The 25,978-nt window shown below is 43.8% G+C and overlaps 1 protein-coding gene across 1 annotated transcript in view; it reads right to left on the minus strand.

Moving 5' to 3' along the window:
• LOC147718812 (xaa-Pro aminopeptidase 2-like) overlaps positions 1–25,978 on the minus strand; it is a 398,012-nt gene that overhangs the window by 174,483 nt on the left and 197,551 nt on the right. Inside the window, exons 13-15 of the mRNA XM_086966784.1 lie at positions 24,462–24,539; positions 13,251–13,322; positions 10,102–10,162 (exon numbers count right to left, since the gene is read on the minus strand). Of these exons, the coding sequence (XP_086822910.1) occupies positions 10,102–10,162; positions 13,251–13,322; positions 24,462–24,539 (211 nt within the window). The remainder of the gene's footprint in view (positions 1–10,101; positions 10,163–13,250; positions 13,323–24,461; positions 24,540–25,978) is intronic.

The raw sequence follows: 25,978 nt of genomic DNA on the forward strand, positions 1-25,978 counted from the left end.
AAGTCTATACATGGCAGGCTAGAATTCATTACACCACGACTGTGAGAGCGCCTACGAGAATCATAGGCTATATCTTTTCTCATTCATTCAGGCGTCAAACCACCCCCCTGAATAGGTATCGCTGTATTCATATTCTCGATAGATTCTCCCCCGCCATGTGTCACATTGCCAAGATTCACAATGGTATCAGCCTCAACATTCCCCCCAGAAGGTGCTAGTGTTATGTTAGGGGGCAATGAGATAGGTGGACTAATCGAGGTAGGGGGATTACACATTACATTTGTTGTTGCTACAGCTAACCCAGTGGATTGTTGTTATTAACATGTTTAGATACAGAAAGTGATTCAAAATATACAAGTTTTTTCCTCTATTGAAGAGAGTCTTTCAAGAATTGGTAAAAGAGATGTAGCAAATAAGGCTCCCATTTTAGCCCAAAAATCCTCTCCAACTTGAGGTGGATGAGCATCAGTCATGTCTGAATTGGACATGCCCACTTTCTCTTTGTAGCGGGTTCTGACAGTTGGTCCGTGACTTGCAATAAAGAGTTACGAGCAGACCTCGTTAAAGCACGAGGAGGTGCGCTACGAACGGACTCTTTAATTGCTGGGGTAACAGACGAGGTGATAGATGCAGGATCCAATAATAAACAGGTAATAACAAGGCTCACCGAGTCCTGCAATGACTGATTATTGCCTCCTACAGAGGCGCGAGGGTCAATAGTCAAATCTGTAGGTTGCTCAGGTGACCTTACATGCATTAGCCCACCCAGAGATGATCGTACGGTTCAAAGATAAACACCGTTCTGTCAGGGATATTTCGTGGGCCAATACTGAAGTTGCTCTTATTAAAAACTGATCCAGTGTTCCCACCACTGTCCCACCCGTAGCAGGGTTCCTCCCCTTTCCTCCTCTGGTGGCCATCGTGGTATTAAAACCAACACACCAACCAGTCCAGGAGTCAAAATGCCAGGTAAGGGTAAGAACACAAGTGAACAAATCAACTAGTAGAAACTGACCTTGAAGTACTGGTTAGGTCAGGGGGGCCCACGGCCTGTCCTCTTCCATCCTCGAACGGGCTCAAACGGGCCCGCCCTTGGCCTGGGCTTCGCCCGGCGCCACCCGAGCACGTCCCGCGACGCAGGAGCCTGATGACCATTATAAGCGCCTCCTGGTGCTTAGAGCTGCGGTGGTAGCATGCGCGCCGCGGGTGCTGCCGGGTGCTGCCGGGTAATGGAGTCCGGCAGCGTTGATGTAAATGACGGTGATGCGGGGCAAGTTGCGACAGGGTGGCAGAGCGTCTGGTGCTAGCAGCAAGGCAGGTAAGTATCAATAAGAAATAGGGCTCCCGCTCTACCAAAGCCCTATGATCCTTATAAGCGCCTCCTGGCGCTTAAAGCTGCGGTGGCGGCGTGCGCGCCGCGGGTGCTGCCGGGTAATGGAGTCCGGCAGCGTCAATATCAATGGCGGCGATGAGGGGCAAGTTGTGGCAGGGTGGCAGGGCGTCTGGCGCTAGCAGCAAGGCAGGTAAGTATCCATAAGAAATAGGGCTCCCTTGGAATTAAAGCACACGGTACAGTGTCTATTGTGTAATTTCTTTATTATGCTTTATGAATAACCAGTACATGATGACCTCCATGCATGAATATATAGGTATGACAGGCATCTTATTATAGTTTTTGATACAGCATATGAAAAACTATGACTGGATTGTCACCATGCAATTGTGTGCGTGCTGACGGGCCATCAGGTATGTTTTTTTCCTCTTTTTTTATTGTCAGAAAGGAACATAACATAATTACAATAAATAATCCATTCAAGTCAATTAATCAGATAAATCAAGCTTGTCATATTAGCCACAAATGCTTCTACAGAGTTACCCAAAACATAATTTATACATATTAATACAAATACTACGTTTCACTTTAATCAGGCTGTCTCCCTACATTTAATTTTGTGTCTAAGAAGTTCAATATGATTCTGTGGCAAGCCAATCACTCCATGCAAAGCTATCCTCAATCCACACTTTCAAAGGTGACCAAATCTGCGTCCTGCCTTCAAACTTCTTAGAACTATTCAAATTCCTCTCTAAGTTTTGCATGCTCAACAACTGAGAGAACCACTGCTGTAACATGGGAGGTTCACAATCTTTTCAAGTCAATCAGAAGGCGTGCAACCGCTGTGGAGACTGTGGAGACTATACAGAAAATAGAGCTGTCCCACATTCCCTTGCAGAGCTGCATCAATTCCAAATAGCATCAATGATGAACCGATACGCAGTTTTGTTCTAAAGATCTTATTCCACAAATCTTCAATGCGCCTGTAGCTTGGCAAACCTATGAAACATATTTACCAGATCAGCGGGCTCCACCCCATATCTGGGACATTTATCATCCACCCTTTTGCCCCAGCTGAACAATTTGGCTAGTTTATGATATAAATTAAAAATAGTTCTGAAATCCTGAGTTTTCACACTTGCAGTTAATAGGACTTTCCTGCCCACCTTGTTGTGTAGTTCGTATTAATCCGTAGGATCTGCACATTTATTTGGACACCATAAAATAGGGGCTTGGTGCCAAGACTGATTCCGGACACCCAGACAGGATATGTTGGCCTATAAATCAGCTATCTCTGAGTGCCACTGTAATCCCACTTAACTTACCAGGAAGCAAATGGTTTCTGGCAACCATTAAATATGCCAACCCTGACCCCTCAGGGATCGTGGCAACAACACAGAACCTTTTGCTCAGTTACTCGTGCTTACTTACTCTCAGAGAAGTATACAGGGAACACACAGTGGGATGTTTTCAATAAGTTTATTGAACCATTGTTATTCTTGCATAAAGTACATGTTCTGCAATGATTCATAGATAGAAGCAGATACATGTGATTACAAGCCCCAAAAGCGTAAATAGTAGAAACAGTTCTACCATGGTGTTAAACAGTGTATATATGTAGGCACATAAAACGAGGCAGGAATCGAGCTTACTCCTGCTATGCGAATCCTACTCTATGTGAACCTATAGTGTGTGTAGGTGTAGAGCCAAGAATCCCCCAAGGGATGATCTTACCCCATTACCTGATGGCGGAGAATGAAGGACCCCTTCTTGGTCACAAACTGTACACCCCTCACTAGATGTCAAGCCACTGAGTGGTGAAGTCTCAGCATGCAGAGACCGTCGGTGTAAGCTGAAGTGACTCCTCTACGATCTATCAGCATGCTCATCTTTTATAATAGAAAGCAGCCTTGTGATGTGCATATAGATTAGTGATGTTATGGATATGTAGATAGCCCTGTCGCCTGTGCATGAAGATAGAGATGACATTTGTACATAGTGCAAAAAGAGACCTTGTACACGATGTACATTGTGATAATGTTGCACGAAGCTAGATGTGTAAACAAGTTTTGTTTCAGGGAAACAAATCCAACACTTGTTGTGCACGCAAATATGTGCAAAAGGTCACAGCTGAAATGTCATTGTGAAGACAATGGAGGAAATAAGCTGCTTCGCAACATGGGCCTAACCCGGGAATATAACACCCAGTCCTCATACAAAGGGTCGATATCTAAAAGCTATCTAAAAAGCCGGCACACCATTTAAAAAAAGTTAAAAACTACTCCTAAAAAGCATCTGAAAGCGTGCCATTACTATCTGTCTTTCAGTAAGATCGTACACCAAAAACAGACTTGTAATGTTGATGTAACGTCAGAGCATGTGGCCAGAACGTGACATTTGTAACGTCCAGTACAGTATTATGATTGACTGTAATAGTGACTATCCATGTTGTAAAATAGACATGTTTTGCTATATTATGTCAATTGCGGAAGACACTATGTTGCCAATGAATACATTCTGGATGATAATGTGGTCACACCATTGTCAACCACAGTCAAAGCCTTTGCTAAATTAACCCTGATGATCTTGTGCAATATCTCTGCAGCTCATTGTATATTCCATACAAAAAGCACTTTTGACATAGGTTCCAAGAACCTAATAAAAAATCCCTGAGATCTATGTCATCAGAAACAAGGGACAAGTGTTGCTTCACCTGGAAAAGTGTTGAGGTTTTTAGCCAATCTAGGCATAACTTCCCAACACTATATGACGTCACTACCCCCGAATGTTCTGATTGTACATCTAACTAATCAGGCATATTGATGGTAAACCCTTGGGTGTTACCCTGGAATCTAGATTGACAACTATTTGTGTCTATCGGCCAGACTAACCATCTCTTCCGATTGGGATCTGATGAATTAAAAGAACAATTACACATCATGGTATCTAGTGCATCCTCACTGAAGTGTGTTAGGTGCTGCCAATTCTCGAAGTGTGAGAATTGCATGAATAAGTAGTGTGTTCAAATCCTTCATTTTTGCTATACCAAGACATGAAGTTTGTTGCACGGTTTTGTTCAGGAACATCATTTGATGTGGTATGAGGCATGCTCTATATAAAGCCCCTGTTACCTGAACCTGCCAATATTTTGCCTCCCAGACAGATTTTGTGTCTATGATGTTTTTCCAAAAGTTGAAACACTCTATGGAAAGTTGGAAAATAAAGGCAGCAGAGTATATCAGCCTGGTGTTTGGTAGCATATATTTCTTTGCAGGTGTAGGTGCAAGCCTATAATAATATAAGGCTGGGTCTGATGTTTCAAAACCTGAAAAATAAGCAAACGTCTGTGCAAATGTCTCAGCACTGCCTTCCAGGTGTGTTCACATGATGTGTAATTACAAACAGTGCGTGGGATAATTGCTGTGTGTAAAACATGGTGACCATAATGTTGGTAACAGAACATTTCTCCATAATTACTTGTACCTCCATACAATTCATCATTAGAAAATGCAGCTGATTACTCTAGATCTGCAACCAAATTATTCACAGTTTCAATGTCCCAATCATCAGGGAAAAGGCTAGAGGTTATGATGTCATTTAAGGAAATTTTAAACAAATAAGGAATTTGCAATAATTCAGTAGGACGATACACATCATACCATAGCCTGTCCCATACAATTCCTCCAGGAACTGGAACTGCTGTAATGTTCACCAGGGACAGATCGCTTAATTCACGGTGTGATGATGCATTTATTTTATTCATTTACTTACAAAACTTATAATGTGCATGGCTACCCTGAGGGGTTACCTGGTGCAGCGTGGGAGTAGGGAAAAAGTAGAAGTGAGCAGAATAACTAGTTAGATAAACTAGGTTTTTTGACCATTACGGAAAGGAAGAAGAGCTGTCAAATCTCAAGGAAGCTTGCATTGAATTCCACAGTAGCGACTCTAAGTAGGAAACAGATCAGTCTTTCAAACAAGCAAGCCAGGTTTTTTGGTACAACAAATCAAATCTGCAGAGGAGATCTCAAGGGATGGTATAGGTGTACTAAGTCCAGGAGATTTTTAGGGGAAGATCCAGATTTGATACTGAACATGTAGCAAAGTGCTTTGAACTTGATACGGTTTGACACAGTCAGCCAGTGTAGATCATGAAGAAGGCTGGAGACCATGGTGAACTTGGGTAGGCGATAGATAAGTCTGGCGGCTGCATTCTTCACAAGTTGCAGTCTATGGATAGTAAATGTGTCGCCTTCCAAGTACAGCACATAGCCATAATCCAGTCTAGAAACAACAAGGGTCTGGATCACTGTCCTCTGTGTTGAGAAAGAAATTAGCCACAGGAGCTTTTTTAACCACTAAAGAACTGCAAAACAGGTGGACGTCACCTTGGCCACATGTTGTTCCATGGAGAGTGACTCATCCACAATACATCTCAGATTCTTAACGCTACTAGAAGGGGAGGAGCTCAAAGTTTAGCTACCTAGTGCTGCGGTCCCCAGAGATCGGACCTTTTGCTTAGATTCATCACTTCAGTTTTGTCCCCTTTGAGCTTGAACAAACTATTTTGCATTCAGAGAGAGATCTTGCTCAAGTTCAAACAAAGATCAGAGGGCCTGTGCCCCTGTATCGGAGAAAAGGAGAAAATGAAATGGGTTTCATCAGAATAATAAATAAGAGACAACCAAGCATTTTCGACCACCTCCGCTAAAGGGCGAATATATATGTTAAATAGCAGAGGGCTCACCACCGAGCCCTGGGGGACTCCACATGGAAAGATGTTGGAGTGTGACCTGGCCGAGGAAGAGGAAACCTGGGAGGTTCGGGCCATAAGAAAGGAGCAAAACCATTTCCAGGCCGTTCTATCAAGACCCAATGTCTGCAATTAACCCAGAAGGATATGGTGAGACACTGTGTCAAAGGCAGAGCTAAAATCTAATAGGATGAGTGCCACAGATTCCCCCTCATCCATGCGATGCCTTAGCATCTCCATTACCCCAGAAGGGTAGATTTAGTCGAGAAAGCAGCTCTAATCCAAGACTGGGAGGGATGAAGAAACCTCTGAGCTTCCACAAAGGAAGACAGTTGGCCATTGATGTGTTTCTCTAAAACGTTTGAGAGAATGGGAAGCAGAGTGATGCAGTAAAAATTGGAGGGGTTAGAAGGGTCCAGGTTTGCTTTCTTTAAGAGGGGAAAACCCATTGCGCGTTTCCATCTTTAGGGGACTATCCCTTCCTTCAGAGAGGAGTTAAGAAGATACATTAACATGAATAGTATGGAGGGATCCAGCTGGCACAGCAAGTGAGGAGGGAGTGGGTCAAAGGGGGTCCGGATTTTGTGGCGTAAAAAATGAGGTTAAATTATGCGGTGTAAAGAGGGAGCCAGGTATCCAATTTAGGTGGAGGGCTGTTGTTATGTAGGGAATCAGATGCATGAGTAAACCTGAGATTCTGCCTGGTTGTAGGAAGAAGAGCCTCACCCAATTGCACTCCATGTATGAATTTCCTTGACAACTGAGAATGTATGTTAACAACTTTGTCGATAAAAAAGAGGGAGAGTTCCTCACACTGACTGTGGGAGAGAAAGATGGTTAGGTCACCGACTTCCCAGGGTCAGATAGTTCCTTCACCACTTTAAAGGGAGATTTGTATGTGGTTTAAAAACCATGTTCACCAGATGTACTGCAGAGCATTCTGAGAGATAATGCTCCTTCAGAAGTAGGAAAAAGACAGTCACTGAACCAATCCAAAGAACCAGGAATAGTAATCCAGTTGTAATCCAGGGATGTAGTCAGAGATCAACAAAGTGAGTCTTTTTCAGCTAATGATATAGAGCATACACTGGTAGCTTGAAAGGGAGAGATGGTTTTGGCAGTTGAGGTTCACTTGGATCCGATGAGAAATTGCCACAATGCACGAAGTAGCCAAACGCCATCCAGTTTATTCTTGGCGACTCAGCAGGTTTTGTAGAACTGGTAGATGACTCGGTCTGTGGTATGTTTACATATACGTTGTTAATTTTTCGAATTGAGATTTCTGGACTTGTTGATTGTACAGTTATAGTTGTTTCAACAGGGAGAAGCAACATTTCATTGTTGTTTACTGCTCCTCTTTGGAGAGTGGAGTCCTCATTCATTATTCAAGCTTCTATTTGAACTTCCTGCAAGGTAGTGAGAGGAGCGCGGCAGCTACCCAGGAGCCCATGTAGCCTACTGTTGAGAATCGGTCATATAGTGTGCTTTGATCAGATCAATAGAGACACACCTTTTGTCCTGGAGGCCAGCAAAGGGCGGAAGAAGTACAGTTCTAGTACCTTCAACAGCCAGGAGAGGAACAGGCACTCTGTAAGATGGCCCAAATTCTTTCTTCTCCACTATCTTTTGTCTGACCAGGTCCCCAATCTTTCGGGCCCAGGAAGGTCTTGCGAGGGCTACCTTCACTTCCCCACTGGTGGTACATTTTACTTGGACGTTGCTGGTGATGTCAACATGTAAAAAGAAGTTGCGTTCAATATGTGGATTTTCGTTTCCCTACAAAGGTAAATGTTCCACCATTAGACAGATATGTAATGACCGAGAGAGGTAGAACCATTTTGTGGTGGTTTGCAAATTAAATGAAATAACAAGTACCTCATGGCGCAAAGAGAAAATGGCTGCTGGAATATTACAGAAACAACATTCAGCATGCACCCACAAGGCTAAGAGGCGACCACAACAAATTCAAATCACCACTGAACAAAGTTGATTGTCATCTAAATCATTGTCAAGCTGTCCTTCTAGATCACTATCAAGTTAAAGTGAAGAAGATGGTGGTCCCATGTCGCTTTTTACCTCAGAATTGAGTGCGTATGTTGGACTGGGCGCATGTGAAGAAGAATGTCAGTCAAAGAAAAGTCAACATGCTAAAGCACCAAAGTGATTCAAACACTGTCCAAAGATTACCCCGAAAATAAATAGTTGTTCGATTAATTTCATCATTGACAGTGGTACTTTGATAAACATTATGCCAGAGGAAAAATATAATGAATTGTTTCCTTTACTGCAACTTACGCCATCTAAAACCAAAATTTATACATGGGTCATCGCCACCCTTAAAAATTCAAGGTACATTTGTAACGATGGTGAAACACAAGAAAATGAAGGTGCGAGCACCCATCCATGTGCTGCAAGGAGCAACGTCAAGTGCCTGTCTACTCCATTTCAGCACAGCTGCTGATATGGGACTGATTTTCTTAGACTACAACATGAATGCTCACCATGAAATAGTAAGTCAATTACCTTCATTGTTTCATGGATTAGGAAAGTTTAAGACTATGAAAGCAAAGCTGCACATTAATGAGGATGTTTGTCCTTTTGCTCAAAGACACAGATGAATTGCTTTTCATTTACAAGATTCTGTTGAAAAATAATTTGAATCATTACTTAACCATGATATGATTGAGCTGTCTACTGGTCCCACACCATGGGAGTGGTGGTTCCCAAAAATGACACTGAAGGAGCTGTACACATATGAACTGGCGTGCATCAAGAAAACAAGGCAATTGAAAGAGAGCGACATCCAGGTCCACCTTACTGACATGATAAAGCAATTTAATGGTGCAAAGGTCTTCTGTCCCCTTGATTTAAATAAAGGTTATCATCCATTTTACCTCAAAGAAAGTTGCAGGTACATGCTTAGGATGTTCTTAAGTACTAGGACTGATAGCATATTGAACTGTATTGAACATGTTCCAAGATGGCGCCAGTGTTACAATTCAATGGTCCTTCTTCAAACTGTGATTATGGTGCATCATGTGACCTTTGATGTTGTCCTTGGCGCGTAAACTTTGTAACATAAGAGTAAGGCAGTAGCCGAAACGCGTCATGTTAACTGCTGGAAAGATGGGTTAAATATTAGATAGAAACCATACACCCCTGTGAGTGCTTTTTTTTCGCTAACGGATGAAAAGAGTGAGCGTGGATTTTAAATGCGGTGGCTCTACAGGGTTGTAGCACCCGTTCGTGAGTGCGCTGCAACAAGGTGCAAAGGTGCAATGGAGCGAGAATATGTATTTTTTGGGGGGGGGGGGGATTTGTATTTCATTTAACTCTGGGGGAGATGTAGTGTCTTGCGAGATAGAGCTATGACGTAGCTAATACAGCGGAATGCAATTAAGGCTGATTTAGAATGTTCAATTCTCAGTTACACGCTAAAGAATAATGACATGCAATACCAAACTCCGTGTGTGGCATAGCCATTGGCTGTTACCCAGGCTGGGGATGACACTACAGATTCTACCTTCCTTTCTTCTTTCTTCTTTCTCTTTTCTCTCATTGCTTCATTCCTTCCAATCTGTTCTTCTATCTTTTCTTCGATCCTTCCTTTGTTTCTTCCTCCCTTAATTGCTCCCTTCTTGTTCCCTTCCATAATGCACCACAGAAATCACATATTCATGTGCAGTTTTAATCCATCCAATGAATAAACATGACTATTTCTAAATGTGACTTATTCAATTTACTGTACGAAAATATATTTAGTGTGTGGACCAAAGCAACTTATTTTTTACCTATAATTAACACTATTCTACAGTACTAAAGCCTATGTTGAAATGCCACAATACCAGTACTGACGTCCAACAGTGTGCAGTGAACTGTAGTTGGTTCGTTTATTATTAACTAGTGTCTGTTCATCAATATCAAACATTGTATGTATGTATGTGGTATCTAAGATGTAACAACAAACAAACATAAGAGCTCCTGTACACCAGGTGTCGTTAGCCAAAACATTTACCTTCTCGAACACCGAGGGTGTTCCCCAGTGTAGAGTCCTTGTAATGTCAGTTGTTCCTTCCCTGTGGAAGAATTGCAACAATTAGATGGCTTACAAGTGGCTATTGCAGCGACTTCCTGTAGAAATATGGCAATACATTACATGTACAAGATGACCTTGAAATCCGGAAGGGCAGATCACCACCATGAAAAATGCAAGTTTTAACCTCTAACATGAATTGGTAATACTTTAGGAAAGCACCACAATCCTCATGCTGTTACTACCCCAAAAAAAGTCCGAATAAGCGAGAAGTATCACACAAGTGAAATTCGGAACACCTCAGTGTTGGATTTTCTCAGGTGTGATCAATAACGCATCTACAGGAGCCACTCGTTCGCAGGCATACACAAGTTATGCTGTATTTATTATTAGTTGAACCATCTGATAACATGGACAACTGATGCATGTATGTACCATGCTAGAGACAGAAATAATTAGCAATCTCCTTCCACAGGTTGATGAATGTAAAATAAGGCCAAAGAGTGATTACATGGAGTTGACTGATGAAGTGCCTTCTTATTGGATTTACTTTATAGTAGATGTCTTATGAGATGTTGAGCAGTATCCCAGCACCCCAAAATAAACCACTATATACAAAATAAGTACAATTAATATGTGCATGTGTTCATATGCACAGAATTCCTACATCTATTTGTTCGAAGCTGAATGTATATTGCAATATAATCGATGCAACTATTTGGTTTGTTTAAATAAAGTCATTAAGTCAAGTAAGCATCACATAGATGTAGAGTTTTTAAAAATGTTATCCTACAGAATAACTCATGATGGTCAGAAAAACAGACGGTCATACAGACGGAGGCAAGCCTTAGTCAAGTAAATGCTCATAACCCTTTTCCTTGCAGAACAGGATATATCTGAAAAGAGCGCAATACCGGCATTATCACTTTATTTTTACCCGTTTTTTTTACCATCATGAGTTATTCATTCATGTAATTATTTCTCAGGCTCAGTTGTAGACCATCTCTCATGAGAACGAAAAACCAGCGAAAAAAACAGCGATTTATTTATTTATTTATTCTTCTGCTCAAAATTCCTTTTTACCAACAGTGTCACCAGGCCCCTCCACCCGAGCAGACCATGGGGCATAACACTGCTAACCATAAAGTACGTCTTTTTCAGAAAGCGAATCTATTTTGCATGTTATATGTATGTAATGGTATGTTTAGTGAATTGAGTGTTGTATGTTTACCTTTCCTTATAACAGGAACACCTATAACAGCCACAGATGAAACATATGAAACTGTTTATTGCTGTTTTCCTTATTTTTCTAGGAGCACTTATGCACGCTACACTCCTGTTTTTATCTAGGCACTATACTATAAATCACCTAACATGGCATGAAACAAGACCTGCCCACAAGGGCAGGCACTGTATATATATTAACCTACAAGTCTTGCTTTTCTCCAACGATACAGATACTGCGGCTACAGCGCTAACTGTATGTATGTAGACACACAAATTAGCTGTGTTTCCTTTTGCAAAAATATTGTTACTACCTAAAATTCTTTAGGATTATACATAGGAGTGCACACTTGAGGCGGGCACTCATGCTTTCCTGAAGACAAGGTGTAGGGGACACCTTGAAACATGTCGACAGGATATTAGGGATTGTGACTACATAAGAGTTCTTTTTCCTTGTATCTACCCCTTTTTATTGTACCAGCAAGGAGCAGGAATAAAGTTTTAGCTCACTAGTTAGGTCATTTTATTATCACTACTCACCACTCCACCATACACTGCACCACACATAGTCTCACAAAAAAGTGCTCCTACGTCTCTTTCGCAAGTCGCAGCCCGCCTCAAGCAGTAGATGCTTGGGATGGCCCCAATGATGAAGCATGTCACCTAGAGGCAACCCTGGGTGAGTGAGGGGACTCAAGAAAATACATTTTCTTTTCTTATGAGATACACCTAAAATCTGGGATTATCTAAAAAAATCCTTCCCTGGCTGGGCTTTTACGATCCATGGCACATGGATCTTTACTTTGTATTTTAAAAATCAGGAGGTTGAACCCAGCTTTATCCTCCTTCTCCCTCTTTTTTGTTAAGTAAATTATATTTTCAAAAAACTTCAGTTGACATATTGTGATGTTATTGCGTACAGTACAGATTTCACAGCTGTTAAACATGCTACAACTTTAAATATCCCTTCTTCAGAAAGAGCATGAGCCTAAATATTTATTGGCAGCTTATGACAGAGTAATAGTATAGCCATGTAGCATAAGGAATAAAATACCACATACAGTATGTTAAAATAATATTGCAAGTCACCTATCAGTTCTCTGTAGATATAAAACTCAGCCTTTGGGTTAATCAATCTATCTGGTGACTTTTTCCTTGATGTGCAATGTCTTTGTAATGTATCTACACAGTACTTTATCCCATGTATGTGTAGGACAGGATACATGGCATAGTGACATTGGTCAGTTTTCGAAACCGGAGACATCAGTGCTAATACCAGATTTTCTAATTTGCAAACGTGCTTGCTCTGAAGGGCACTGACTTTATCTGTAGCTACTTTTATTTTCTTACCCACCATTGTCGATTTTGCTTATAAACTTGTTTGTTAAAGCGCCCCAAGCTGCGCTTTAACTTTAAAGGCGGCCACGCCCCTTTCTGTATGCCACTCCCCGGAATCAGTTTACAAAATATACAACTCTGTAGGATGTTGCGGCGTGCAGTGAGTGGCGTCATTTCCTGGTTCCCTCTCCTAACTGTGTTACAATAAAATGCATTAATTTCATTTCATTGATGTGCAATTGTTCTAGCTAAACACTTAAAAGGTCCGAAAGGCGAGACCTATTGGCTATGCCAATGCTTGTTTTTTGTTTGGCACGGGGAGAAAGTGATTTGCCCAAAATCACAGGATGTTCAGCGTCTTTGCCGAGACTCGAACCCTGTTCCCCAGATTCGAGGTCGACCGCCCTAGCCGTTAGTCCTCCTTCTCTACCCAGAGCTCCCTTTACCCAAATAATTTTGATAGTTGCTGTTATGATTCTGAGAGGGGGATCAGTATTTAGTCGATATATGCCCTATATATTTAACCTACCTCTCGAAATTACTAGAAAGTAATTTGAATAATTACTCACATGTACTGCCCTCCAGAATCAATCAAGTAAATTTCATTTACAGAAAGCTTCCGGTTGACTTCATCTGATGGTCTGAAATATAAAGTAACACGTTTTCAAAGGAGAGCCACTCAATGAAACATATGTTTACTTTTTCTGCTTCAAAAACTTTTTACCTCACACATTTCAGACTTCTCAGAGGAAAAAGTGGAACACTGCACACATAAAACACGATCCTGGTTCAAACAGGGAGGGTAGTACCATCAAGTATGTACAGTTTTCTGCAGTTAACTACTTGCTGTTCCCAAAGGCCTCTTAGTGAAGTGGCCCAGTATGTCGGAATTATACAGGTGTAAGAGGAACAGAAAGGATGGGACAATAAGAGAAGCATCCCTGTGTTCATAGGGAGGGAGCGGAGAGGTAGACTATATGGAAAATGTTGTTACTGCCCAACTAGGTTCACAGTTAACACTAATTATACATGCATATGTACATTAGTACATGTTACAATTTGAGCTACTGAAAGAGTTGCTGTAAAGCGTGTATAACCTGAGAATCAAATATTCAAAAATAGAAGGAGAGTTTATATACATTTACTTTGACAAACTTGTGAAAATAGAATTTATCCTATTTACCAAAATGGTGACTAAAAGACACAATATGGAGGAACTTACGTTTATTATAAGAAACCGTATTTTCACACCTCAACATACACCATAGGTGTTTTTTGGACCTGGCAAAGTCTTCATATTATTTCACATGAGATCAAAAAATGCTGAAGATCTTTAAGACTGAACTCTGAAAAGCAAAATTCTTGCGGCCTGGACCCGGAGTTCATGATGTCAAACTGGGAGGCAAATGTGTAATGTGTGAATTCCCATAGCAGCCCAGGTTAACACCAGAACCTGGGCTGCTATGGGAATTCACTAGAGCATATTATCAAGCCCATTATCGCCGCTTTAGCTGCAGTTTCCTGCCGATAAAAGCGGGGATAATGTATCGCCCTTTCTTGATAATATGGCCCCAGGAGTTTCAAAAGAAAGTACCAAAACACATGAATATCTCAACCCAGTTCCTGAGACTACTCGCCAATCTGTGACAGGGAGCCACCACAGAATTGTCATTAGATGTTAAAGCAGCTTAGACCATTGTCATTCATTAGAGCACTGAAGAGTGCCACCATCTATCCGGGCCACTTTTTATGCTTTGTTCTTTTTTTTTAAAAACCTTTATTGATAAACATGAAAATACAATAGCAGTCATACAGCCACTTCGGGTCGGCTGGCAGCAATTCCAATATCATATCAGGATGAAAGAATACACAGCCCTTCAGCCGACAACCCTAGGGCCCGGTGGCAATTAACCAGTCATAGTATGTCATACTTCACTGTACAGGAGGAATAAGGTTTTGATTTTATATTTTGAGAAAACCCACATACCAAAAAATATAAAGAAAATAACTGCAGAGGCTAAACGAAAGGCAGAAACATATGTGATTCTTCTGGGGAGGGGATACCACATCCACAACTGTACATAGTCAACAATAAGAGCATCCGGGAGGGGGAGAAAGAGGGAACAAGAGGTAGCCAGCAACACAAAGACAAAATCTAGACTAGAAGTAACGTCATGCTAAGGGGATTGTAGCACCTCCGGTGGAGGCTCAAAAGGAGGGGTACAAATTTCACCACGATATTGATTCCACAGACTCCATACCCTCCCCCATTTCTTGGGCCTGCCCCGAGCAATGTAAACAGTTTTTTCGCGAAACATGCACCAGTCCATGTTCCTAGACCAGGCCGACAGACTCGGTGCCCTAGCCGACCCCCATAATTGCGCAATGTCACGCTTGGCAATCATATTACCCAAAGTGGCCCACTGCGTCTGGGCCACATTATAATCATTGGGCTCCCACACATTTAAGAGACACCTTCGGGTCTCCGGCAAAAGCGAAACACCCGTCACCTCAGACATAACACCATGCACACGAGTCCAAAAGGACGCCACTGCAGGACATTCCCACATAATATGAAGGAACGTACCCACCATACCACAACCACGTTTACACAAATCATCTGAGACATACCCCATACGCAACAAGCGAGGACCCGTCATGTATTCTCGATGTAGGATTTTTAACTGCACCAATCTCAGCCGGGCCGAGATTGCCACCTCCTTCGGGGAGGATATCGCCGCCTGCCAGTCTTCATCATCAAGTTCCAGTCCATCGCCGGTCCAAGCCGCACGGAGCTGTAGAAGAAGGTCCGCTTGATCATTTATCAGCTTTTTGTATATGAGGGAGATTGTACTGTCCGAGACGTGTCCATCGAGTACTCTGTCCTCCAGGGGTGAGGATTCTGGAACGGGCGTGCCAGCCGGTAAAGCAGAGGAAAGGGCGTGACGGACTTGTAGGTATCGAAAGTATTCTCGAGGACCAAGTTTAAATTGTAGCTGCAACTCCTCAAAGGATTTTATCTTGTCCTTCCGCCAAAGGTCTCCCACCTTACTAATCCCAATAAGGTCCCATTTATCGAACCCCTTAGTCGTCCACAAATTGCCCAACCTCTCAGCAGCGTAGAGTGGAGTCGCTCGAGTGAGGGTATCCGACCAGCCCATTGCAGCATTAGCGGTGTACCAGACCCGCACCGCAACTCTGGTAGGCCCAGTCAATGCCACATCGGACCGTTTAGAATAAAGCGCCCTATTATAATCTCCGCCCGGAAGCAGCCATTTATCCATAGCAAAAGCCGGGTTAGAAGCCGGACCATACATCGCGTGATTAACCGAGCTCAGTTGAGAGGCCCAGTAATACCGTCGTATATCCGGCAACGCAATACCACCGTCATACCAAGGCAGCGTAAGCTTGGCCAAGGCAATCCGGGGACGTCCGGCCCACAGTAGTTTCCTTTGTAAGCACTCGATTTCGTGAAAATAGCTGGAAGGCACTAGATCTAAAGTATTCTGAAGGGCATACAAAAATCTGGGAAGGGACATCATTTTGAATAAGGCTGCCCTGCCCACCAGGGATAAAGGTAGTCTGCTCCAGGCTTTCACATCTGCTTTTAGGCGAGTAAGCGGGGGGAGTAGGTTGAGTCGATACCTGACAGCCGAATCACGTGAAATATGGATTCCTAAATATTTAAACCCGGTGGATGATATTTGTATAGGACAGTCGCGCGGTACGAGTGGTGTATCGTCCGTGATCGAGTACACACAGGACTTGGCCCAATTAATGACCAGTCCCGAGTTCCTTCCAAAGGAATTAAGGACGTCAAACAGTACCCCCAAAGATTTCCGAGGGGAGGTGAGGTAAAGGAGAATATCGTCCGCATAAAGGGAAATGCGATCTTCAAAACCGGGGGCCCACCTAATACCCTTAAGGGATGGCTCCCATCGCAACCAAGCTGCCAAGGGCTCGAGAGCCAAGGCAAAAAGCAACGGAGAAAGGTGGCATCCCTGCCGCGTACCCCTTCCCAGAACAAAGGGAGACGACACTCGACCGTTAACGACCACCTGGGCAAGGGGCTCCTCATACAGTAATCGGACCCAGCCGATGAACACCGGTCTGAAGTCAAACTTTGCCAGAGCCGCCCACAGATATGGCCATTCCACTGTATCAAATGCCATGGTGGCATCCAACGAAACCAAAACGGCCGGCTCACGCAATGTCTCCGCCCTCGCCAGCACGCCATGAAGACGGCGTAAATTCAACGCAGTATTACGGGCTGGGATAAAGCCAGATTGGTCTGGATGCACCAAATCTCCGATCACCTTAATCAGACGGTTAGCTAATATTTTCGCCAAGACTTTAGGTTCCACATTCAGAAGTGAAATAGGTCTATAGGAGGTACAGGATTCACGGGGTTTACCTTCTTTAGGGATCATCACGATAGACGCTAAGCGCTGATCACGGGGAAGCGAGCCCTTCTCCCTGGACTCCAAGAACATCGCGCGAAGATACGACGCAATTTTGTCCGGACACAACTTGTACAGCTCGATGGGTATACCATTTGGGTCCGAAGCTTTTCCAGAGCGGATGGAGCGAATAGCCAGCGTTACTTCATCAGTGGAAAAATCCGCCTCCATTAGCTCTCTATCAGAATCGGACAGGCAAGGCAAAGCAATATCTCTAAGCAAACGATGGGAGTCTTCCTCTGGCCTGTCTGAGACTGGCGCGTACACCGTTTGAAAGTGACAAGCAAACTCTTCCACAATCTCCAGCGGGTCTGTCACACGTACACCATCCACTCGCTCGATCACAGGCACCACACGATTCAATCTGTCCAACCAAGCTATCAACTTCCCCGCCTTATCGCCCACATCATACAGACGGCCCTGTTCTCGACTCATAGCTTTCGCAGCATTCGTAACCAAGGCTTTATAATCAGACTGCTTCAGTTGCAAAACATGCAATTTTTCACGCATGACCCCACTCTCAAGATCCCTCTCTAAAGCCACTATAGCAGACTCCAACTGTTCAACCTTCCCACTGTGGCGCTTCTTAGAGCTGGCGATCAGCGACAGTGTCTGGCCCCGAATCACCGTTTTAAAAGATTCCCAAAGGGACACGGATCCCACATTGTCCGCAAAGTAGTGATCTATAGCTTTAATCACCGCCGCCCTAGTCTCTCTAACACGAAGATGCCAGGGATTAATTGGGGCGACCCGGCCCCCTGCGTCCAAATGGAGATCTATATGGGTCCATAGCGGGGAGTGATCCGAAATGCCTCTAGGCAAATGGCGGGCCTCTCGCACCGTCGTAATCTGGGCTGTGGGCACAAGGAGATAATCAAGTCTGGCCAAGCACCCATGAGCTCCGGAGTGGAAAGTATATTGGGCCTGTCCTGGGTGAAGCATCCGCCAACAGTCCACCATACCAAACGTTTCCAAGAAACTACTAAGGCAGGACTGCAACGGTGTAAAGGCCCTGGGAGGATCTCTATCTACCAGGCCATCAACCACCGAGTTGAAGTCCCCACCAACCACCAGAAGCCCCTCAGGAAGCCTCAGTACCAATTTCCCCAGGTCAACAAATGTGGTGGCCTGCAAACCCGGGGGGACATATACCGAAAGGATGGCTACCGTTCTCCCCTCCCACCTCCCAACAATCGCTGCATACCTACCCCTGTCATCCATTATCGTTTCATCAATCTCCAAGGGAAGGGAACTACGGATCATAACACCAGCCCCTCTAGAGCCCGAGGTGAACCCCGAGTGTGCCACCAACCTGTAGCCCCTCCGATTCTTTGAATGGAACGTGTTCCCCACCAGATTCGTTTCTTGCAGCAACACAATGTCGGGAGAGTGGCGCTTCACATATTGGAGTACAATTCCCCATTTTATTTTATCCCCCAAGCCGTTGACGTTCCAACTCAAGACTCTCAACCCCCTACCCCCCATCCCAAAAGTAAGTAGTCGGGTCACCCAAACCCCACGAAGGAAACACAAAATAAGCAACAATACGTAGCCTCAAGAACAATGCAAACAAGAAAAAGAAGACCCATCCCCCCTCCCCCTGAACACCAAAACAACAACCCCCCACCCTGCACCCCTGCAATAAATTAAAAAACAACCCCATTCAGCAGTGTGCCTTTCGCCCTACCCCAGATACTAAACTACAAGTAGAAAAGGAAAAACCCCCCGCAGGACGAAAAGTCCCTGAACTCCCCGCCGCCCCAGGGCTTGTCTTGAAGAAAAAAGTCATCGACCCAAAAAAAGGAAGAACATTCCACCGTCACACAATACGATGGCAGCACACACCGGTGCCCCTACTCCTCCTGGTCCCGTTGGCTGCCTTCAGCACCTCTGGATTGTTCCGCATTGTCCCGTGGCATAGATAACGTGTCCAATTTAGAAAAGAAGGGGCCCCTGCCTAATGGGATGAACCCTGGCAAGGAAACAACACTTGGGGTAAAAGAGGGGCAAAGTTGCACCGGGTTTTGTGCTTGTTGTGTTAGAGAAAGAAAACTTGAAACTAATGACTGAACTCACACTATGATTGTGTTGATATGTTCAAATATTTTATTACCTTTTATATCATCTTAATTTGTAGAATTTTTAGTCTTATTATAATTTACTGTATACAAAATTTCAATACATATAACAAAATATGAAAAGACAGACAATTAAATCAATTATTATACAATACAGAAGTGCATTCCTATTTCAACGCGTTTCGGCGTGAGCCTTCTTCAGGAAGTCTGTATTCATGCACAGTTATGTTTAACTGAGAAACAAAAAATTACATGCCATTAGTATAATGGAAAGTTTTCATTCTTCACATGATTATAATTACATTGCATTTGATGATTTGTTCAATCTGAATCAATCTCTCTTAACACCTCGTGAAAGTAGCCAGACCAAGCCAAAAAATTCATATATATACACATTTAAAATTGGAACAGTATAATACATTCCTTATGTACAGTGCTCGATCGAATCACATTACAAAAAATGACAATTTATACATTCTATCACCACAAAATTTATAAAACTCTATACAATATCTACATATTTGTACACTTGATTACTACTAGATAACGTGTCCAACCAGTCACTGACCACCTCTGGCATGTCAAAGAAGAGCACCCGCTCATTATGTTTGATGCGCAATCGGGCGGGGAAAAGCATAGCAAACTTCATGCCCAGATCTCGTAATCTCCGCTTCACTCCAGTAAATCCCAGTCTCTGCTTCTGCACCGAAGGGGTAAAATCAGGGTAAAAGTTGATGGATGCATTCTCGAAACTAGTGGGACCACTAGTCCTCGAGGCCTGCAAAATGGCGTCCCTGTCTCTGAAGTTAAAGATCCGCGCAATGATGGGTCGCGGAGCCGTCCCCTGCCTTCGTCTGCCGCCCGGAATTCTGTGGGCGTGCTCCACCGCAAACAGGTTACTCAGGCCCTTTGGGGCAAGGTGGTTGACGATCAGATCTTCAACGAGCAAGTCTGTCGATTGATCGGCTGATGACTCCGGAACTCCGACTATGCGTATATTATTGAGCCTTGCGCGACTTTCGAAATCCTCAAGCCGGCGGGCAAACTGGTCACTAGAGGATCGAAGAGTCCGAATCTCAGTCTGGAGTTCGGAGACATCTGTGGTGAGACTGGCTGTCTTGATATCCAACGACTTAACTCTCTCGTTGGTTTTGGCCAAGTCCGCCCTGATCAGGCCCACATCCACCGCCACTGTGTCGATCTTGGCTGCCAAGGTCTCGTATTGTTGGCCCATCGACGATTGTATGCTGGCGATGGCGCCCATCACATCTCGAAGTGTTGGCTCCTCCGATTCCGGGGGCCACCATCAAGGTCTTCCGGGGTTTTACCAGTCCCGCTGGGTGAGCCCTTATTGCGCGCAAATCTATCCATAATGGTGGTTTGAGTCCCGCCACCACGAGTTGCATTCTTGAGGGACCGCTTGTCACTCTCAGACTTGCCCGCCATCGTGGGTTGCGCGCCCCTCAGGGGCTTTTGGGACCTGGTGTGAATGGCTCCCCCGAAGGAAAACCACGAGAGGTTGAAATGCAGGGCGTCGGTGAAGATCAATCAAGTGACTGCGTTCACAGGCCGGCTCGAGCACTAGGCAGCCACCTCCAATCTTCGTAGTAGGGGAAAACGAAACCGAAAGTAGACCCCGGGTAGCCGTCCCCTACCACAGGCCGCTGTTGTTCAACTACTTTCGGGGTGCTCCTGAGCCCAAGTCCCGGGATGAGCCACGGTGTAGGCCTCTAGGCTTCAGGAAGGAGTAAGTCGGGCGTCCGGCATCCGATTCAAAATCTGAAAAAGGCCTTTCAGATCAGGAGAGTCGTGGCTAGTAGAACCCGTCGTCAGAAACAGGATTAACGCCAGGATAGACGGTGGAGGCGGCGAGGGTTTCGGGAGCTCACAGCTCACGCGACCATCTTGGATGTGCGCTAAGCTCCTCCTCCTATGCTTTTTTCTTGAGCCTCTCCCTATTCTAAGAAATGAGCTGATCAAATTTAGATGAATATGTCTTCACAGAAACACACTGTAAGTGAGCCCTTTAACACCTTCAGCGCAGCGCGAATTGTCGCGCTGTGCTGAAGGTTCTAAAAAACGGGCGTGGTCATGACGGAACGGTTCCGTCATAAGCACAGCCCAACCGGCGCTCATGATGGAACCGCTCCGTCATGAGCGTCGAAGGGGTTAAGTCCCTGGGAATGTGGACCTGGCCAGGACATTTTAAGTTATTGAAATGTTTTCTAAATGGGTAGGCTATAAAAATTAATAAAACGAAAATTGAAGAAATTCTAGGACAGTTTAGAAAGTCAGAGCCATACCCTCAATTTTGTTAAATGGTACCTTTCACACCCGTCAGACATTTGGGTATTCGGGTAAACAGGAATGTAGAGAAATTGTGTGAAATTAAATGCATTTTCACGAATACCCCACTCCCCCTCACCCACAGCTTTAGGAACCGGCTACGCTCAAACATGATCACTCTTGCATGGGCAGGCTAACAGCCCAGAAAAGCCTGGGAGATTCTCACCCTCCCATTTGAGCAGGAAGGACTAGGTGCGCCGGATTTTGACCTATACTATGGGTGCACCCAAGGGCAGTTTGCCTACCACTGGGTACACCTTACACAATGTATGGCGCACACTGCACCAGAGCACGATTAGGTGGCCCCTCTTCCCCTTCCATTGGCTTTATACCAGACATGAACCAACCTCGGACCGAGATTGACATGGTTGGGTGCACAGTGGGGGGTTGGCACGGGCTGCACCGTAGGGGGCAACAGGAAGCAATGTACGCCCCCTTGGTCCCCTTGCTCAAGCATCCAGCATTGCTGCTTTTGGTGGAGGCCGGCCCTTGTGCTAGATTGCGATCCATGCAGCTCACTAAAATGGGGGACATATTCCTTGAGGGTACCTTTATCCCACCTCACCAAGTAAAGGAAGGGGAAGGGCTGACCACTTTAGAAAAGATAACATACTACCAGCTGCAAGCTGCATTGCGTGCCGGCCTCCCCTCGTTTCCAGCTGCGCTTCCCTCTTTCCAAACCTTGGAGCACTTTCTGAAAAATCCCTCTGCACGTATGCTTATTACGCACTTATACACAGATATGCAACACACAGCTCCAATGTGTACAGAGCCCATCAAAAGTGGGAAACCGCGCTTGACATCTCAATCACACAGGAACAATGGACATTCTACTGTACGCAAGTGCAAGCACTCTCCCCGACTAACAGACTGCATGTGATATACTTTAAATTCCTCCACAAACTATACAGGATGCCAGCTTAGCTTCAAAAAGCCAGACTGAACATTGAGGCGCGCTGCCAGCGATGTAGCTCCCTCAATGCGACTTTCCTTTATCTTGCATGGGAGTGCCCCCAAATTCAACGCTACTGGGCGACCATTTTTGACGCTATAGAGGAAATAGCAGTCATACCCATGGAGAGATCCCCAATGACGGCGCTGCTTGGACATGTTAGGGACCTACGTGCGGATAGCAGAAAGCTTACTGCCTTGCTTCTATTGCTTGCTAAGCGACGCATTGCAATGAAATGGGATAGGACAGAGGTACCACAAAAAGAGGAGCTCAGAGCCTCAGCGTTTTGTAAAGAACAGTTGTCTGTACCGCTGCGACAATAAATGCAATCGCACGCAGAGGACTAGGAGCCTTCACACCTTCATATCCCGGGCGATCAGGAGTAATACTTGATACCCTAGCCGCGCAATCAGGTTCTACCGGTATCAACCCCTCTGACTAGATGAGCCTGAACGGTAACCCCCCCAACTCTCTTTCCCTGTAACCTTCCTCCCTTCCTCCTGGTTTGTTGTAATGACACTCTTTATCTTTTTTGACTATAAAATGCATCCTGCGATTGAACATTATTCTCTGCAATGGAAACTATGGATTATTGCTTTTGATCCGACTGTAACAAGGCCACATGAGGGGTAAACGAAACATAAGGCAATTTGCCTGGGCACTGATAAAAGTCGGCCTGTTGCCGGTGTATATGACATCCATTGTAGTATCTGTATAACTGCAAATCTTGAATTAGGAGAATACAAAAAATATGTGGGCTTGGCAACTCTATAAGGATGTGCTTGTTTTATCAGAATGGATATCATGAAAAGGATCAAGCAGTAATTCCAACAGGATAAAATATCTGGCAAAGACGCACAAACATTCAATACCAAATCTACAATTGCGCAGGTTTATGGGCAGGATCCTGTAAACACTGGTCAAAACTGAAACTTTGTAACATGAAAAGGACATTTCCAAAAGGGAATTCACATCCACATGAAAATCACCTATTACAATAACACCGTTATCTATCTACTGAATCTCTTCACAGAAACCCTGAAACTTGCCATACAAATCCTTACAGTAGCCAGGTGAATGACAGATAACTGTGCATATGATTGTATGTCACAATATCAACAAATATCGTCCTGCTAATATATTGTAACCAAAATATAATCTTTTGTAATATTATGATGGTAATTGTATATTGGTAAGAATGGATTTACTATTCTTAACTCCACATCTACGTACCTTGAATATATATTTTCCTTCAATGTACAAATTAGTGGATGAAACAATAATAAATCTAATTAACCTATATATGCTTACCTTCATGATATTATAGTTCTAGAACTCTGAAGTCATAATTTCAATGAAATAAAGAAAAGCTACCCCTACATATAATTTACACACTTGTTCTTTTTCATAAGGATTTATATTATGAACACTATTCGGTGTGATGAAGAAGAAGCCTTCACTTTCCTAATCAAGGAAATCATGAATATTCAGGGCATAATTTCTAACTGTAAACCTAACATTTACATCTCTGTTAGCACATCCGAGGCACGCATGTCGATATCATAATGTATATTCGGGCCATTTCATAATAATTGTTCTTGGTCCTAGGAAAGGTTGCTTAGAGTAATGATGAGCTTTTGGCACTGCCTGCCCAAAGTTGGTTCGCTAGGGCCCCAACAAGGGAAATAAAACAGTTAAACCATCTCACTCCAGACTACTCTTGCTCAAACATACTCTAAAAGGTTAGTAATTGCGCCCTTAAAAAGACACTGGCTTGAGCATGCTCTGTCCAACTTTTGCACATGGTCAATTGAGAGGGGAGCCTACTCAAAGGCAAGTAGTTTTCAATTTACTGAATAGCAGCAACCAAAGACATTATAGATTTAAAGGTTCTCATATATATAAAGATTCCTTTATATAAACTGGAGCACCCCAGTAACTTACCTGTAATGTGGAAGTGCTGCATTCAGTCCACTTGCAGAAATGGTGTCAAAACTTGGGCCATCACAGTGTATCTGTCTCCTAAAGAATGACAAATGAGAATCAAAATTAATTAATGGTTCAATCTGATTTCCTGCAATATGGTCTTGAGACTTCCATAAAAATAGTGTAATTTGCAACATAGTGTGGAAGGTTTAGTCAGGTGTCCTAAAGAAATTTAATTGCAACATAGAAACAAATCAGGGACACAAATAGCAGCTAGAGGGTAGTGGATGTTATGGAAAATAAGCAAAAAAATCCATTGCAATGCGTCTATCTCATGTTAGTGCTTCTTTATATCTGATGTAGAAAATGACATAACAGGGAATAAGTTAGGCCCATTTAGGTGTAAGAGCTTCAGGCTACAGAATCTGGAAAAAAATCTCCATCAGGGAAGGGGCCGTGTATAAGTCTAGCCAAGCCCAAAAAGTCAAGATTACAGTATATTTAGGTACAAGAGGGAAAACTTGAAGTTCAGCATTTCCCTCCCCAAGCATATCGCTAAGGTGCACCTAACATCCTTTCAAGCTAGCATTTCACACAGGCCACAGAACATTCCCCAAGGTGACCACGGCTGCAGAAACACTGATACACGAAACAATTGGAGAGAGAGAGGGTAGGAGGCACTCTTAATCCCCCGAGTTAAGTATGCAAAACAAAGAAAGAGTGTCATATGCAAAGGGGTCTGTGTAGAAACACAGAGACAAAGACTGTAGAAAAAACTGTAGAAAAATACCCTCGCATGGACACATTGGAAACCTTCAAGGGATTTATGGGAAGCCCTCACTCACCAACCTGGTTGGTGACATGCTTCATCATCTGACCCACCAGGAGAAGCCGAATGCCTCCCTGGTGTGCTGCAATGCCAGATTACCGCGGAGCTGGATTTTGTGACAGTGATGTGAAAAGTGATGTTAAAAATGTCTAAAACTGTACCAACCAAAAAGATTTTATTCACTGGTCAGTTTAGACATAGTTAAAAGGTATGTGTGGGAGAACTACCACAGAATATGATGGGAGTTTCCACTTAAAGTGGGGTCAACATGTTTCTGCCCTTTATAAGTGTGAGATTTACGTGGGCATTCGTCAGGACCGTGTAGCGTGTACCTTGGCGGTATGGGCGCGCTAAGGCCCACCCTAACCAAAGGACGTGAAAGTTAAAAATTGCTCTATGTGTGAAAAGGTGCAAGACAGACGACATTCTCCTAATCTGGAAGGGTAGTCAAGCGTCCTTGGAGCATTTTTTGAACTGGATAAACACCTTGGATACTTATCTCAAATTCACACACAGTTATAGCAAAAAAGAAGTCATCTTTTTAGATGTGGAAATCACGGTCAGTGGCACGTCTTTGACCACGAAAACACATTACAAACCCACAGCAAAGAATAACCTCTTGGAATTCTCAAGTTTCCATCCTAGACCACTGAGGGAGAACCTTCCCTACGGTCAGTATCTCAGAATACGCAGGAACTGCAGCAGT

This window comes from Lissotriton vulgaris, chromosome 4_1 (genome assembly GCF_964263255.1).
Source record: "Lissotriton vulgaris chromosome 4_1, aLisVul1.2, whole genome shotgun sequence".
Classification (NCBI taxonomy): Eukaryota; Metazoa; Chordata; class Amphibia; order Caudata; family Salamandridae; genus Lissotriton; species Lissotriton vulgaris.